Source organism: Vidua macroura, chromosome 6 (genome assembly GCF_024509145.1).
Source record: "Vidua macroura isolate BioBank_ID:100142 chromosome 6, ASM2450914v1, whole genome shotgun sequence".
NCBI classification, from domain to species: domain Eukaryota; kingdom Metazoa; phylum Chordata; class Aves; order Passeriformes; family Viduidae; genus Vidua; species Vidua macroura.
Window position 1 is genome coordinate 2,736,990 of NC_071576.1, and position 18,023 is coordinate 2,755,012.

Here is an 18,023-nt window from a genome sequence, read left to right on the forward strand (position 1 = left end):
AATTTTGGATTTTAGGGTTGGAAAGAGATGGTTTAAATGTGCAAAATGCCTGGAAAAGCAGTGCTGGGCCAAGGCTGACAGGACTGAGTCCTTTTAATGCACTTTAATTTTCGGGCTTTATATTTTTAAAGGTGGAAAACCAGTGTTAAAACGACATATCAAGAAAAAAAACCCAAGTGCTCTGAAATACAGACCTAGGCTAAAATCCAGTCTAATAAAAATAAGGTTTCATAAGCCTAAATTAGTTCTGAAAATCCAGCAGCTGCTTTAGGTGCTGTAAAATGTGAATTAGAAACAGTGGGAGAGGAACCTCAACGTGGAAAACTCAGTTATTTGGGAAAGTCAGTAGTGAGGATAAAAAAAAAAAACTTAATTTCCATTTTGTTTTCCATTATTTCATCAGGAGGGTGGCTTGGTGCAGGGGGGGATCAGTAAGATCCTGGCTCCTCCAAACTTTTCCAGATGCTGCCCAGGGTTCCCTCTTTCCAGAACTATCCCTTGGTATCTAAAATCCCTGTATTTTAAAGAAAATATTACTGGGGTGTGGACAACTTTGTCACCAGAATCAGAAGAAAAATAGGAAATAAATGAGGTTGGATGCCTGGAAAAACTCCCTGCAGCCCTCACCAGGATTGTTGACGTCTTGCCACCTTCCAAGGTGATTTCCAGGTCCGAGAGCGCGGCGTCCACCTCGTCCACGTCCTTGTCACTGTGGTTCAGGTGGTTTTCCGAGGACATGATGGACAGCTTGTTGATGTGGTACTGGAAGGCAAGGCCAGGGTCACACCTGGGTGCTCCTGTGACCCCAGGATCCCTGGGGATCATGGTGACACAGCCACCATGCTTGGGAAAACAGGAGTGGGAAACCAGGAGCAGAGGCAGCAGATACTGGGAGGGTTTGCTGGGTCAGGAGTGACCATCCTGGATGTTTGCACTCCAAGGAGTCTCCAGGCACTGATCCCTGCAGGAGATCTCTGAACCCCGCAGGGCAGAGCTGCTCTTTCCACCGGGCTGAGCTTGGAAAGGACCTCACCTGCTCCCACTCCCTGCTCCAGCAGGGCCACCTGGAGCTGTTGTCCAGGACCACATCCACCTGGCTTTGGAGCAGCTCTGGGCAGGGACACTCCACAGCCCCTCTGGCACTCAGAGGAGTGCTCAGTCACCCTCCTGGTATGAAGATGCTTGCTGATGTGCAGAGGGACCCTCCCATGTTCCAGGCTGTGTCCGTGGCCTCTGCTCCTGCCACAGGGCACCTCTGTCCACCCCCTTTCCTGCCTCCCACCAGGTGTGTATGGATATTTGTAAGATCCCCCATCTCTGGAAGTGTCCAAGGCCAGGTTGGATGGGGCAGGAACAACCTGGGAGGGTGGTGCAAGATGACCTTTAAAGCCCATTCCAACCCAAACCATTGTAGGATTCTATGCCTTCGCATCTGTTTTCACCCCAGAAAACCAAAACATCAATAAAATCTCACATGAAGAACCGTGCCCAGCCCACTCTGGAGCACTTGGATGTAAACTGAGCCATTATATTTCTGCTTTCCTCTCTTTTTTTCCTGGGAGGGGCCCTTGGAGCAGGCAGCCCTGCTCCTGAGGGGGATATTTCTGCATCCTACAGCTCCAAGGTGTGCCAGACCACACGGAACAAATGCCTGCCATCCCTCTCATGGAAGTCAATAGCAGGTGGAGCATTTTTGCCAAATCACACTGAGTATTTCATAAACCAGATAAATAAATAGTTCTGGGAAAGCCACAGATTATCCCCAGCTGGTTTGGGGGCAGAGAGCCAGAAAGGCACAGTTCAGTAACCCCGTGTTCGTACGGGATGGGTTAAGAAGGACAAAAGTAGAAGTTAAGATAGACATAAACATGTTTGGTAAAAGCAGGTCAAGTTCTTTTTCATGAGGGATAATCAGTGGCAAGTATTTAAATTATCTCATAAACTCAAGTGAGCATCTGGAGATGGGAAATGACCCAACTTCTACCAGCAAGAGAAGGCCAAGCTCCCACCAGAGACAAGGTGAGGCTTAAAACATGATTTTAAACTGAAGAAGGGATGGTTTAGATGGGAGGTTGGGAAGGAATTCTTGGCTGTGAGGATGGTGAGACCCTGGCACAGGTTGCCCAGAGAAGCTGTGGCTGCCCCATCATTGGAAGTGTCCAAGACCAGGCTGGGATAGTGGAAGGGGGTTGGAACTGGATGGGCTTTGTGGTTCCCTCTTACCCAAACCATTCTGGGATTCCATAATTTCGTTTATCAGATTAATGACAAGTCTGAGAACAAAATCAAGTCTAACCCAACCCAGGGGTGTCTGGGGCTGTCTCTCACCTGCAGTGCTGCAAACATCATCATCTCCTCCTCCGTGCACTCGATCTCCTCCAGCAGGATTGCCCACTTGGACTGCTCGTACAGCTGGTTGATCCTGATCGCGTCGTACTGCGGCACAGAAACGCGGAATGCTTGGAAAACCCGGAGCCCAGCTCAACACAAACCACCCCCTCTACTGGAAGCTGTCTCTGCCCACAGCAGGGGGTTGGAATGAGATGGTCTTTAAGGCCCATTGCAACCCAAACTGTTCTGGGATTCTGTGATCTCTCATCTCAACGCAACACTCTGATCTGAGACTGAAAATCCTCTGCCACTGACAAGAGGTGGCTTTAAGAACCCTTGAAGCACCTCTACCAACACCCAAAACCCCTGGTATATAGGAGCACAAATCCTGGGCTTGATGCCTGCACAACCAATTTTCAGACTTCCACAGTCTCTGGGAGATTTACCAACACAACAGCACGTTAGAGATCCAGGCACCCTTCGCTCCAAAGGACGGAAACTTCAAAATGCAAGTGGAACAAGGAGCTCTGTACCTTTGGATTCAGGTCAAAAAAGCTGTAGTACTTGAACCGGAGTAGCAAAGCCTCGTTTTCCTTCACCTCCTGCTCCATCAGGGATCGGGACGAGTCCAGCCACCTGTGGATTGCCAACACGGGATAACACACACAGAACGCTCCGGCGGAGCTGCCACGAAACTCTCGCGAACACAATTAAAAAATCAGCAGAAAACCCCCAAATCCTCGGCTCCTGAACTCACCCTTGGTTGATTTTGGCCTTATCGAGCAGCGTCTGGGGCTTGTACATTTTGGCTAAGGACTCCGGGGAGGTGACGGGCTGGCTCACGGCCAGGATTCCCGGGTTGCCCTCGGACAGGGCGCTGTCGCCGAACCAGGCGGACGTGGGGGACAGGGGGCTGCCGTCGTGGGCGTCGTAGGTCGGCGTCATCGTTTTGCTATAGAGTCCTGGGCTTGAATAGATATTTCCTACCAGCGAGGGGAATAAAAGCCGGGAATTAGCCTTGGGCCAAGCCCTGCCTGCTCCCGGCCACGCCGGCTCCGCGCAAGCCTGGAGCCGGCGGATGGAAATCCTTCCCTTCTCATCTTTTCGCAGTGGGAAAACGCTGCGCTGCTTGTTCTCCCATGAAAACCTGTCCCTCTCCTCTCTCTGGGCTCTTCTCCAAGAGCAAAACTGATGGAAAACTCATTCCAGCCCAAATGATGGGAAAAGACTCAGGTCTCCCACTCCGGGAAGCTCCTGCCCCCTGAGTTTCTGTGGCATCTGGGACATGAGTGGCCCCCGACTTACCGGTATTACCTGTTGCTTAAAGATTTTGGAAGTCAAAAGTTTTAGAGGAGCAGGAAAATAAACTAAGGGTGCAGCCAAAGAGACCAGAGGCAGAGGGCAAAAGTCCTATTGAGGTGGAGCTCACCTTTGACGGGGCCGATGTAAAGAATATCGGTGCCTATAGAGAGGGAAAGAAAGGAGGGAAGTGAGAAGGCGAGAGAAAGTCACCTGGAGAGCACAGGAGAAGGACAGAAGCCAAAAATGAGCATTTTTGGAAGAGGGCAGAACAGCACAGGTGAGGTTGCACCAGCCTAATGGAGCGTTTGCAGCAGCGCTGGTGGCAGCAAAGCAACTGAAGTGACTTCCCGTTATTTTATTCACGTTACGAGGACAGCCGGGCATGGAAATGTGGCATTCCCGGATGGAAAAGCTTGCTGAGGTGGCCACACAAATTCAGGATTAATGTGCTGAGTGGTGCGACGTGGTGCCAGACTGATCCCAAAGCAAATGTTACCCCCAGGCCTTTTGAAGCTTCCCAGCTCGTACCGACTCAAAGCAGACATAAAAACACCCGAACATTTAAAAATTATTAAGAGAAAAAAAAAACAAATCCAGCTTGGTATCTCATAAAAAATAGCTGAGAGCTTAACAGAGAGGTTGTGGCTGCCTCATCCCTGGAAGTGTTCCAGGAGAGCTTGGATGGGGCCTGGACAACCTGGTCTCTGGAAGGTGTCCCTGCCCATGGCACAGGGTGCAAGTGAGAAGTGCTTTAAGTCCCTTTTAAGTCCCCTCCATCTCAAACCATCCAATGAAACAGCCCCTCTTCACCACACAGGGACACTGAATTTTTACATCAAATCCAGATTTTCAGAATCAGGGAGGATCAAGCACCATCTCCTAATGCCAGGAATTCCCCTGCGTGCACACATCGGGCAAAGAGCTCACCCGGCATCACCTGGGCACAAGTCTGCCCACCAGAACCAGAAGGTCCAACACCACACTGGATTTTTGGGAAAGGGCTGTGTCCTTCCTAAATCATGAACCTTCAATTCAAGGCACCCAAGCTCTCCCTCTCAGAGCTCTACTGAGGGTGTTGAAGACAGTGACAGAGTTGAGATGCCACAAACAAAACTTCTGTGCCACCTCCTGCTGCTGTCCAAAGCCACCACCTTGGGCCACGCTCCAGCTCCTTGCTCCAAAGCATCCCCACACCCTCATGGCCAAGGAATGACAGAACACTGAGTTAGACTGGAAAAGTCCAAGACCAAACCAATGGAAAAATCTTTCTGAACCCTCCATTTTCACGATGGGCATCTCAAGGAGCAGGAAGAACAGTATGAATCAGCAGCATCAATGTCAGTGACAGCCAACATCATGGCTAGGAAACTTCAAATAATTACAAAGCTGATTTTAAGCTGCCTGGCAGGTTGGGAAATAAAAGTGAAAACCACCAAACAAGGATGCTTTTAATGCTCCTGCTGGTTTTGCTGGCACCCCAGTCTGGATGAATCATTTGAGGACCTGTAAGCAGCATGGGTACCTGTCACCAAGACAGATCCAGCAAACCAGGCATGAGCAAAAAAGCAGCAGGGATGGTCTCAAGGGATGGAAAAATCCACCTTTGTTTGCAAGGAAAAGGCCAGGATGATTTCCAGGTTTTTAGACCAGGTACTGGGACTTTGGGAGCTGGGAATCCATGATCCTTGGGGTCCCTTCCAACTTGAGCTATCCCATGATTCTGTGGCAGCAGGAGGGTGCTCTCCCCATGGATTGTTACAGCACTGGAGCAGAGAACTCCAGCAAAAACCAGCCACAAACCCCCATGACCATCCATAAACCATTTCCCAAAGGAGCTCTTCCCTCCTCCCCATCCACCCTCACTGCAGCTTCAGCCTTCACATGGCTCGAGCACACAAGGCTGAGCACCAACTGGAACAACAAAAGAAAATCCCACTTTTTGCCCCAAATTTGGGGCAATTTTTCCCCATGAATATCCCCCACATTCCTTGGCTGAGTGTCTGCTCCATCAGAGCAAAGCTTCCCCTGCACTGTTCTCCTCATCTCTTTCTCCAAACACCTGAAACATCTCAAAAGAAGCTTCCCTTAAAGAATTTGCCCCAGGCAGGCAGTGTCATGGAAAGTTCCAGCAGAAATAGCTACAAATTTGGCTAATTTATATAAACAAGTGACTACAGGTCTTCTAATGGAAAGTGTTGGGCAACACATCCTGTGGGTGTATTGACAACTCTGCCCACTGGGATTTAAATGGTTTCACTGCCAGGTTTGGGGTACTCAGTGACAAAACACTCCCAAGACATTGAAATCAGCACCTCCTGAATTATTAATTAGTTTTCCAGAAGCTTTCAGCACACAAACTGATGTTGGAACAACACTAGAAATGATTTATTCAGATGAAACCCACGACTTTTATCGGATGGCACCTGAACAGGCAGGAATTCAACCTGCTGTGAGGGATTTCATTCACAAGGAGAGCAAAACCAGCCAAGTGACTCACTGGAAGAGCCATAAATAATTAAAATAAACCCCAGCTTTTGCATACATTTCCCCCAAAGAAGGCCAAGTCTTTCCTATTAATCTAACAGAGATGCTCTCTGTGAACACTGGCTGTTGGAAAGGCTTAGAATGGACTTTCAAGACGAAAATGCCAAATGGAAATGAAAATTGACTGGAGCCTTGCCCAAATTCTCTGAGCCAGAAGAGGACAAGCACAGAAGTATTTTTAATTTTAAGAGGGAAGAAAGAGTGGGATCAGAGCAGAAGGAGGATTATTTTTCCTTGTTCCAGACCCATGGTGCACATCACATTGTGCAGCCAAAACCTTCCTTTCTGCAAACCCTGTGCTACCACTGGCATTAACCACACTCCATGACCTTCCCTGCAGCTGATTTAACATCAATTAATACAGCTTTACAATTCCAAGGTAGTTTTTTTAATTAAAGCTGCCCTGCTGCCCTTGGATTGCTGGATTTAAACCCAAGAGCTTTGGCAGCCAGACACGTCTCCTGCTCACCACCGTGGCTTTCCCCACAAATCCATTTGGGATAAAGTGCTCCCACTTGGCCAAAATTATGGTTTAAACTCCTGCCATTTGCCTTCAGACACCAGACTTCCAGCAGCCATGGAAAAAACCTGAAAAACCCCTCTGCTTGCAAACACCTGCATCAATTTGCTGCCTGTGGCAACTCCATCAGGGATGTTACTTCATCAGGGATGTTACTCCACCAGAAATTCCCTTCCCAATCCTGCTCTGGATCTGGAATCCACACTGGCCAACCAGCCCCCAGCAATAAAAGGATTTATTTAGCATCACAATCCACAGCTACACCATTCATGTAAGGCAACACTAAAGCAATTAATGAAACACTGCCCTCGCTGGGCTGTAAATACAGAGCAGAATGGTGGCACAGCCTAAACCACGCCAGGAATGTGACATTAGGAATGATTTTCCATATAACTCCTTTCTTAACAGGGTAAGAAAAGCTCTCAGCAACACCATCTGAGTGCTCAAGTGGCCACGCTTGGGCTCTGGTTTGTTCTGTGAAGCCTGGGGTTGCTCTGCTCCCAAAAATGCGTGACAGCTCCAGCTCCAGACATGCATCCGTGCGACCGAGTGCTGCAGCCCGCCAGGACTTGTGCCATGGATTTGGGGTCTGTTTCTTGCACAGACCCTAAGAAATTCCATCAGCCCCACGTTGCTGTGCCAGTTTTTCCCCTGCTCCCATTCTTTTTCCCAGCTCACCCGACCCCGGCGTGATCAGCGGCCCCTCCAGCTCGAAGGTGTCGTCTTCACACTGATCGTCCAACTTCTTCTTTTTTTTCTTTGATGGATCTCTGGGTTTCCTCAAAAGGGAGAGCTCTTCTGGATGCCTGATGTCTGGAGGGGAAAATGGACCACTTTTATAATGGCAGGATGAGAAAAAAGGAGAAAAAAGGGGGAAAAGAAGAATATCCTTCCATTAGGAACAACATCCAGCAATGCCCAGTATCTCCCTTGGATGAATTTCCTGCTCTGTAATGGTTAAAAATCAAGTTGAGGACGTTTTCCCTGCAAGCCTGTTGGAAACAAGTAGTGTCCCTGGCTGGAAAGGTAACATTTGGATAAAATGTGGAATTTCCCAGGCACAGCCACTCAAATGTAAATGTGAGCACTGTAAAGCCTGTGACAAAGCCTAGTCATACATTAAACATAAATGATAAAAATAATAACCCCCACATGAATAATAGAAAATGATAAATAATATATAATAATATAATAACACCAAATAATATAGAAATAATATAAAGAAATAGAAATTATAGAAAATATAAATATAAAAGATTATAAATATATAAATAGAAATATAAATCAGCACACAAACCCCTACTAAGCCATTTAGGTAACAGGCCAGACCCTCTCACTTCCATAGGAGCAATCCAAGAGTTAAGCCATTTATTTACACATCAGACTGGAAAGTTTAAAGCCTGTAATTTACCTACTTTTTAAAGAGATTTTGGCCAAAGTGTTTCCTTTTCACAGCAAACCTCTTCCCATTTTCCTGCCTGGGACCAACCTGAACAATGTAAAACCCATTTAAAACGAGGAGCATCCCATTGTGTTTGTGATTTGAGCCATGGGAATATGGGGAGCGAGGAAAAAGGGACTTTTCATTTCCCACCAAGGCAGTACTTTGGGTCTGCTGCACTCAATTCCAAGTGGGAAGGAGTTTCCTGGGAAAGCAGAGCCCGCTGTCCTTTGTACCACGGAAACCACCGAGGGCCTGGAGCAGGACCAGGAGTCCCTGTGCTTGGTCAGTGTGTGGGAGCTGACCTGGAAAAGGATTCACCTGGGCATGGAGCCATCCAACTGCAGTGGTGAAAGCCTTGGAGAGCTCTGAAATACAGCTTGGATTGGGAAAATAAGGGATGGGAGAGCTAGGGGTGCTCACCTGGAGAAGGCTCCAGGGAGAGCTGAGAGCCCCTTGCAGGGCCTGAAGGGGCTCCAGGAGAGCTGGAGAGGGACTGGGGACAAGGGATGGAGGGACAGGACCCAGGGAATGGCTCCCAGTGCCAGAGGGCAGGGATGGATGGGAGATTGGGAACTGGGAATTCCTGGCTGGGCTGGAATTCCCAGAGCAGCTGTGGCTGCCCCTGGATCCCTGGAAGTGCCCAAGGCCAGGCTGGACAGGGCTTGGAGCAGCCTGGGACAGTGGAAGGTGTCCCTGCCATGGCAGGGGTGGAATGGGATAGGATTTAAGGTCCTTTCCAACCCAAACCATCCTGGGATTCTCTGATGATTCTGTGGGGATTCTGGACCTCCCTGAGCCTGGAAGGAGTTCTGGAGTCTCCTCTGCAGCTGGCTGCCCATGCTGAAGCTCCTGTGCTGTTTCTTGCTCTGATTTTTGTGCCTGTCACCCCAAGATGCTCAGCTGCAGAGCTTTCCTTTGGAATGCCCTGTGGAAAGCAGCCCCTGCTGCAGGAGAGATGAGGAGCCAGGAGCTGAAGTTCCCACCCAAGGAACACTGAAGGATGCAGTCAGCCATTCTCCCAGCCAGGAGAAGTCCCAGGCCTGGGATCTCACCACGTGCTGGCAGCAGTGGGAGTTCCCTGAGCACTCCCAGGATTATAATTAACACTGGAATTTGGTCCCCAGCAGGTGACCTGAGCAGGACACAGCCCCACACTCCCACCCACACCAGCAAATGAGCTGGGAAATCCCACACTGGGAACATGGCCCAGCCAGGTGATTCCCAGGGGTGCATCCCACTAGCCCTGGCATTCCTGAATCCAGAGGCTGCACACTTCTGGATTTAACTCTCTTTTATATTGTAGGTGTCCCATCCCATTATCTAGCTTTAATTTAAGTTTTATTTATGTTCTTGTAGTTACTTACATACAATATATATACATATAAAAATATTGTGTATATATATATTGATATATATGTATTTTTAGAAGGCATCATTTATTTTAAGCTTTACTTTTATTTATATATATTTATTTCAATCATATAATTGAATCCCAGAATGGTTTGGGTTGGATGGAACCTTAAAGCCCACCTTGTTCCACCCCCTGCCATTAGGCAGGGACACCTTCCACCATCCCAGGTTGCTCCAAGTCTTGTCCAATCTGGCCTTGAACACTTCCAGGCTAAAAATATATAGATTTACGTATCTATATGGATTTTAAATCTCTAAAAATATATATAGAATTTTAATGTATTTATATTTTAGATGCAAACTTTTTGAACTTATAGTTTTATTTCTGTATGTAGAGATATTTACTCCTACATTATTTACCTATTTTATTCCTTTTTTTATATATAAGCTTTCTCTAATTTCAGCTTTAATTTACCCCTCATTTATTACCAATCCACATGCATCATCCCACTAAACCCCATCCCTGCCCCCACCACCCACCCTTCCATTTTCCCTGGCCAACTTTTTGACCATTTCTAGCAATAACTGCCCAGAGCCCGAGTGCAGCCAGCTCCGAGCATTCCCACTTATCCCAGCCAGCTGAGCTCATGGAGCAGGAATCTGCTGGGACAACCAGGGCCACATGCAGGGGACAAGAGGCAGCAGAGCCTAAATCGAGGAGTTCCCCTGGTATTTTGGAGCAAGGTTGAGGCTCTGAGGTTTATTTATGGTGCATTAGCAGCTCTCAGCTGGAAGCACTCAGGGAGGCCGGGAGGAGGCTCCGCGCCAGGTTTGGATTCTGGAAGCAATCCTGGAATCAGCCCAGGGCTTGACCATCTGATAGCAAAGAGACTTTTTATAGCCCCTCAGTTGTTCCTGATGCTCCTGGCCGGATAGAAAGGATCCAGGGCAAGTTTGGGCAGCTGCTTGGAAGCAGCACATGGCTGCAGGGCACGGAGCAGGCAGCACATCCTCGGGATGCCAGCAGGGATCCCACGGATCAGCGGCAAATTCCTCCCAACTGCTTCCGTCCACAGGCTCCAGGACTTTACAAACCCACCAAGGCAGCCGAGGGAATGGATTCAAACTGCAGGCTTAGATGGGATCTTGGGAAGGAATTCTTGGCTGTGAGGGTGGGCAGGCCCTGGCACAGGGTGCCCAGAGAAGCTGTGGCTGCCCCTGGATCCCTGGAAGTGTCCAAAGGCAGGATGGACAGGGCTTGGAGCAACCTGGGATGGTGGAAGCCCAGGGGTGGGACTGGCTGAGATTTAAGGTCCTTTCCAACTCAAACCATTCTGGGATTCTATGGGAAGGAGACAGAAAGGCCTGAGCTGGAATGAAGAATTGTGGAGATCAAAATATGATCAGAAAGGTGGTTTTGAATCTCCAAGAGAAATTTTCCCAACTCTTGGATGAAGCTGCCTGCAGCATCTTCTCTTCCATTTTGCCTGCAAGACCCTGCCTGTGCCTGCTGTCTGTGGCTGAAGGGAAGTCCTTGGCCTTTTTTTTCCAGTGTAATCCCTCATTTCTCATCCAGCCCAGCTGTGCCCATTTATCTCCCATTTAAGACAAACTCCAGAAGTGGGATTAAACCCTCTTCCTTCACAAAGCACCATCTGCACCCTGCAAACTGACTTAAAAAAAAAAAAAAAAATCTTCTTTACATGGTGTAAAATTCCCAATTTATGCTCTTTTGCACTAAATCCACCGAGTAAATCCTGCAGCTGCTGCATCTTTATCCACCCAAGTGTGTTGTGATGGGGATCCCAGAAGGATTTGGGTTGGAAGGGACCTTAAAGCCCATCTCATTCCAATGTGTCCCATGAAGGTGTCCCATGGGCAGGGACACCTTCCACCATCCCAGGTGGCTCCAAGCCCTGTCCAGCCTGGCCTTGGACACTTCCATGGGCTCCCATTCCCACAAGAAATCAGATTTATGGTTTTCTTACATCACCCACATATAGAACATGACATCATTGACTGGGAGGGCCAAGTATGGACCCAACTTCCCCCAAAACTGAAATGATTGGAAATCACACTACTTTCAGTATTGAGTTCTTATAAATACAGACAATAATCTGAGACACAAAGAAATTTTTGATGCAGAAAGAAAATTAATGTTGCAAAGAAGCTTCCGGCATCCAATTTCCTTCCCCGTTTCTGGCTCCCCTAAAGGCCAGAGGGCTGGTTCACCTCCTTAATTCCTGAACATAAAAACTCCATAAATTTCCTTGTAGCACAGACAGCACTGAGGGGAAATCCTCTCTTTAATGCTGATCCAGCCACCCTCCTTCAGGAAATGTGTTTTGAAGTGGGATATCTCTGGGAAGTGGGATTTCTCTGCACTCCATCACTGCTCCCTCCAACCAGTGACTCATAAAAACTACAGCCTTTGTGCATCACTCTGACGAGTCTTAGAAAAATGAGACCTCAAACCTCATTTTTCTTCCATTTCAAACTTAAAACCAAAAATAAAGGTGTTTTTTTTTTTTTTTCCTTGGAATGAGTGAATTGTGTGGATGGTTTTTCACAGTGTAAGTTTACAGAATGAAGCATCTGACTTATCTGCAACATAAATCCTCTCGAGATAAAGTTCTGCAAAACAGACCAGAGGGGGAAAAAAAACAACCAAAAAGAAACTAAAAAAGGAACTTACATAACTTGAGGAGTGTCTGGAGATAAGGCTGTGGCTGTGTTGGACACTGGGCAGTATCTGATGGAGCAGGTCCTCACCCCCCCAGCACAGTTTACTGGGTTTGTACATTCAGTACATTTTATTATGGGTTCTTCACATGCCCAGGAACTTAAATATTTGTCTGGGCAAAAGCCAAGCTCTCCACTCACTGCCTGGGGCCCTGCAGGTCTCTCAGGACATCCCACAAAGCCTCTGGAGATGCCCAAGGAGTGCTATGGGTGTGGAATCAACTGGGGCTGACCCTGGCAGAGGTTTTGCTGGAGCCTTCCCAAATTGTGGGTGGAAAATCCAAGTGCCTGTGGGTGGAAAATCCAAGTGCCTGTTGACTTATGGATTTGCCAAGGGAGCAGTGATTTGCAAAACCACCCAAAAATGGGGTCACTGGGGTTTGGAGGGGTGTGAATGTTTGTGCCAGTGGTTCCCAGAGCTGAAACTGGGCACCATCAGCCCGGAGAGACCCAGAAGAAGGAAAAGGAGGAGGAGGAGGATGCAGGCAGTGGTGATGGAGCCAAGCATTACTGCAAGGCCAATAAAAAGAGCCATTGGAGAGGCAGAGTCAACAAACACTTGGATGTTTTTTTCCATAAGTGGGACGAAATCCCCAGGCTCCTGTTATCTGGATGCTTCCTGGAGCACAGGCAGCACTACAAGCCTTGCCCCTGAAGTGGCTGAACTGCAGCTCGAGGCCAATTAAACTCCATTAATTTAATCCCACAAACAAGAGAAAAACAATCCACTTACACCTTTCCCTCTGCATTGGCCCATAAAGAGCAATCCAACTAATTCCAAGGAAGGCTTGGCCAGCATGTCCTAATGTCTTCAGGGTGGAATTCTATTTAAAGGGTCTCTGTCAACAGCAGAGTAAGGATGAAAAAATTCACTGACTCACACGGTGACATAAAACCTGATGCTCCTACACACGCAGAACACCACTGGGGTGGGGACAGGGGGGGAAGAGTGGAAAGGATTTTTTAAAATTTTTTTTCCCATCTCAGACACTCTGTAATTAAATCTGGTTACTTCCCTGACCCCAGTTCCTGGGGTTGGTCTGACAGCTGAGCACGGGCAGGCAATAAAAGGGGAAAACGCCGCCGTTGGCAGCGAACACTTGGGCCCTGCAGTTGAAAAAGCTGAGGACGTTGCAATTTGGCCAGCTCTCGAAATGGGAAGATTTCCTTCCACACCCATTCCCTGGACATATTTAGAAATAGCTGTGCCACTGCCAAAAGCTCTCTGCTCATGGCAGGGAAAGGCAGCAGATCCATCCTCGGGGTTTCACCGCCTCCGTCTCCCCGTGAACGTCATCCCCGAGCATCCTCCTGATGCTCCTGAGCATCCACAGCCTGCATCCCCAGATCCCAGAGTCACTGAGGCTGGAAAAGACAGCCAGGATCATCGAGTCCAACCTGTGAATCATCCCCACCTTGTCACCCAGCCCAGAGCACTGAGTGCCATGTCCAGTCCTTCCCTGGACACCTCCAGGGATGGGGAATCCACCACCACGTCCCTGGGCAGCCCCTTCCAAGGCCTGACCAACCTTTCCATGAAGAAATTCCTCCTGAATGCTGGTGTTGCTCCCCAAATTCCCCCTGAGATGCTCATGTGCATCTACCAGGAGTCCATGATTTTAGGGAAAACACTCCTTTATTTACCAGCAGGGTGTGAAGGAAGAAAAGAAAGTTTAGGAGGTTGGCAGTGGCCAGGGATGGTGGGGTTCTTGTCCTCTGCAGGGCCAGGAGTTGGACTTGATGATCCTTGTGGGTCCCTTCCAATCAGGATATTCTGTGATTCCACAAACTCCAGGCAGCTTTGCCTCCTGGAAAGCAACTGGGCCAGGATGCAGCTCCACGTAGCCGTCACAGAGCCCTTGGAACGCTGCACATCGTCCACCAAAGGGTTTCAGTTTTGCAAAAAAACCCAAAAACAACAAAAAAAAAACCCCAAAGAACAACAAACAGTGGCTTTTTATAGAAGTCTTTTTGGCAACAGAGGGCGTGGAAATATTGCAAATACCTCAGGAGTCAGAGGACGTTCTGTCCTGGAGCGGGGAGCGTTTGGAAAGGGAAAAAAAAAACCGTAAGGTCACATTTGGCACTGGGATGGTGTCACCTTCCCTGGGCTGGCATCCTGCCACTCCCAAATGCCACTGCCACCTCGGCTCAGGTTGCATTTGGTGGCTGGAGGCTGAGGCAGGGAAGGCTGGCTGGCACCTTCCCACCGTTTGCTCAGTCTTGGGAACCTCCTTACTTTTGGGACGATGGGAAGCAGCTCATCACCCTCCTGGGACTCTCTGCACCCCCAGCTCCACAAGCTCCTCAAGATCAGACCACCCCTGTGCAAGAAAGGGAGCTGGAGACCAGAGCAAGATGGAATGTGGGCATGGAAATGCCACAGCTGGGCACAGGATGCTCCCCAGACTGTTTTCCAAAACAGGTGATTAATTCACACGGATTACGAGGCAGGAGCTGGGTGTGAGGCTCCACCAGACTCTGGGGAAATAAAAGAGCCTGAAGGGAATTTCTCTGTCTTACACAGCCTCAGGGTGGGTAGGGAGGGATTGCTCATGAATTTTGGAGTGTTTCCTCCCAGAGCTTCCTCCTCCCAGCTCTGGCACTGAGTTGTTTTCTCTGTGCTCCCATGAACATCAACCAGAATTTTCCCTGCTCCTCTTTTCAGGCTGGAGGGCAGCAGAGGCCCCAGATCTTCACAGCCAGGAGAAGAGGAGAAGGATGGGAGCTTTTCTGCTGTCACAGCATCTCCCCTCACCCTGCAGCTCCAACATAAGTCGTGTCCCCAGGAGAAGGAGCATTGCTGGGGCAGGAAACGCCGAGGCCTGGGAAAAAACTCTCACTGTTTCATCTTGCTGTTTGCTTTTCCTGTCCCACGTGCCCACAGAGCAGCAGCAGAGCCTGCCTGGAGTCCCTTGGAGCTCCTGGGATACATGGAAAAAAAAATACAGGCAGAATGCTGGAAGGAAACAGCTGCAAGGCATCCACTGGGCTGGAGTCAAGTGAAGCCATTCCAGAATCCAAGAACAGTTTGGGTAGGAAGAGACCTTAAAGATCATCCAGTTCCCTGCCATGGCAGGGACAACTTCCACTATCCCAGGGAGCTCCAAGCCCTGTCCAACCTGGCCTTGGACACTTCCAGGGATCCAGGGGCAGCCCCAGCTGCTCTGAGCACCCTGTGCCTCACTGCCCTCACAGTTGAGAATTCCTTCCTGTTCACATAGAAAAAGAGGATTTTTCCATTTGTTATGCTGGATGATGGGTGAGCATCTCCTACCTCCCCAAATCCCACTTTCAATGAGGATATTCCCACTCACACCAATAAAATGTTGAGTGCAGCTGACACCTCAGGTTTGAGCTTTTGTATTTTTCACATTCTGTGTTGGTTTAGTGTGTGGATCTGGGCTCCATATGAGGGGATGGTGAGCTCTCTGCACAGAGCAGGAAGACAAAACAATTCCTTCTCCAGCTGGGCACCAAGGACAAATGATCCAAAGCTCAGGCCCAGGAGCACAAACAGCGTGGGCTGGAGAGAGAAAAACAAGCAGGATGGGAGTGCCTGGGCTAAAGCTGGAATGGGACAATGAAGTGCAAGGTGCAAATGGAGCAGAGCTGATCCCAGTGAGAGCCCCCGGGAGCGCTCGTGCATTTTGGGACCATTTTGGTTCCTCTTGGCTGCAGCCCTGGCTGGGCTCTGGTGCTGCCCAAGGTGGATCCATGGAGGAGATCCTTTGAATAAATCCCTGCTTTATTCTGTGACTCCATCCAGCCTCTGCCCCAGGGCAGCCTTCCCAAGGCATCACAGCCCATCAAATTTGCAGTTGGATATTTGATGGGCAGTTTTCTGGGTGGAATTATCTCCCAGTGGGATGATGAGAGCATTCCATCCCAAGCCCCGTGTCCCACTGCCAGCCAGGCAGGGAAGCAAAAATCCCTGCTGCTCAGGGAGGAAAAAAAAAAAAAAAGAAAAAAAAAAAAAAAAAAAAAAAAAAAAAAAAAAAAAAAAAAAAGTGAAGTTTTACTTTCTCTTTCTCTGGTCTTTAATTGCAGATCAAAGCTGGCCCTTCAGGCTGGAGCTGCCTGCCAGCAGCTGCTCCCGGGCAGGATTCCAGGCCACCCTTTGGATGAGGGCTGCCCATCCCATGCACTGCCTGCTCCTCTCCTCGTGCCTGCCGGGGTCAATCCCTGCCTTTAACCCTCCTGAGTGGCTGCTGTGGGAATCAAGGGGCTGCAGTCCAGCCACTGGGAATGAGATTGGGGTTTTTTCCGGCTTCACACGACCTCCAGGAAAGTGAGGGATGTGTGAGTGGCTCCAGCATCTTCCCACAGGCACCTCCTGGGAGCCCTGGGGAGCTGCCCTTTGGAGTAACTTCTCTCTGCACAAGTACAGAGACTTCTCTTTAAAATAACCAACCACACTCTGCAAGGGTCACACCTCTGGGTAACCATTTAAAGGGAACAGAAGCAAAGGATGGCCCTAATTAATTCATCCACGGGTGTTCCTGCTTGTGCAGCGAGGATTTTATAAATGCAACCAGCCAGAGTCCTGAGAACATCAGGAATTACTTCAGTTACTGAGGTGTGCAATTAAATGATCCAGGGGCAACAACAGCAAACAGGTACAGCCAAAATATGAGCAACTCCCAGGCACAGCTCTGTCCTAAGTTCCCTGGAGCTCAGAAGTCAAGGGATTTCAGAGACAAGGACTATGCTGGGATCACTTTCCCTTCCACCTTGAAATATCTGCTCAGTTTTCCTTGCAGAGACAATTAGCTTGATTAAGATGGGATATGAGAGCTCTCTGCAGCCACCCTGTGCAGGGATGCTGAGGAGGGCAGGGAAAGGCAATGGAGAAAAATGGAGCAGGAAAACACAAATGGGGAGGGAAAAAGGAGAATCATAGAATCACAAAATCACAGAATAGTTGGGGTAGGAAGGGACCTTAAAGATCCAACACTTTCCACTATTCCAGGGTGCTCCAAGGTCTGTCCAGCCTGGCCTTGGACAATTCCAAGGATGGGACAGCCACATCTTCTCTGGGCCACCCTCAGAGCCAAGATTTTAATCCTAATATGTAATAAATAAATAAATAAAATAAATGGGTTTTTACATTAATGTATAATACATACTTTTGTATTATATATATATTAAGTATATAAATGTTAAAACACATTAGATATGACATCTATAAACAGTGGTATTTCAACATCTATAGGGGCATTTAAACACTTTACAAAATGTATTTGTACATAATTTGTATTTATACCTGTGTGGTTCTGGGAAGAGCATCCCAGCCCCTCCAACTCCAGCCCTTTTTCACCCCCACATCCCAATCCCTCTTCCCTCAAGCTGATGCCAAGCTCATGTATCATCTTCCCAGTAGCTCTGCTGAACATCTGGCTCCCAGTAAACACAACTGGGAGGGCTAAACAACTTAATCACTGCAGTTTGTGTCTGTCCTCAAACAGCTCAGACTGCTGAGAGGCACTCAAAGGAAAGTGAAATCTCCAGTAAAAGCCCTGCTTCCCCCAAAACCAGGAACTTCATTTCAGTACTTCAGATGCTGCAGAAGGGAAGTCAGCACCACCCTTGATGGATGTGTCCCTGCTGCCTGCACACAGCTCCAACCTCTGCTGTCCCACAGGCTTTCCCCCACCTCCCAAATACCAGGATTATTCTGCTGGCTTGGTCATAAATACACCAAAAGCTCTGAAGTTGGAAGAAAAGGCTGCTTCAGGCCCACGTAAGATTCTGACAGCATCAGTGACAGATCTCCTGTCCCGTGATGAA

At 48.6% G+C, this 18,023-nt stretch overlaps 1 protein-coding gene across 4 annotated transcripts in view; it reads right to left on the minus strand.

The window, feature by feature from the left end:
* FERMT2 (FERM domain containing kindlin 2) overlaps positions 1 to 18,023 on the minus strand; it is a 49,362-nt gene that overhangs the window by 11,933 nt on the left and 19,406 nt on the right. For 2 of the 4 annotated variants that reach the window (XM_053980423.1, XM_053980422.1), the window contains exons 3-8: positions 7,376 to 7,510; positions 3,761 to 3,793; positions 3,089 to 3,314; positions 2,865 to 2,967; positions 2,329 to 2,436; positions 628 to 762 (exon numbers count right to left, since the gene is read on the minus strand). In XM_053980423.1, the coding sequence (XP_053836398.1) occupies positions 628 to 762; positions 2,329 to 2,436; positions 2,865 to 2,967; positions 3,089 to 3,314; positions 3,761 to 3,793; positions 7,376 to 7,510 (740 nt within the window). The remainder of the gene's footprint in view (positions 1 to 627; positions 763 to 2,328; positions 2,437 to 2,864; positions 2,968 to 3,088; positions 3,315 to 3,760; positions 3,794 to 7,375; positions 7,511 to 18,023) is intronic. The other 2 variants (XM_053980425.1, XM_053980424.1) reach the window with 1 other exon arrangement.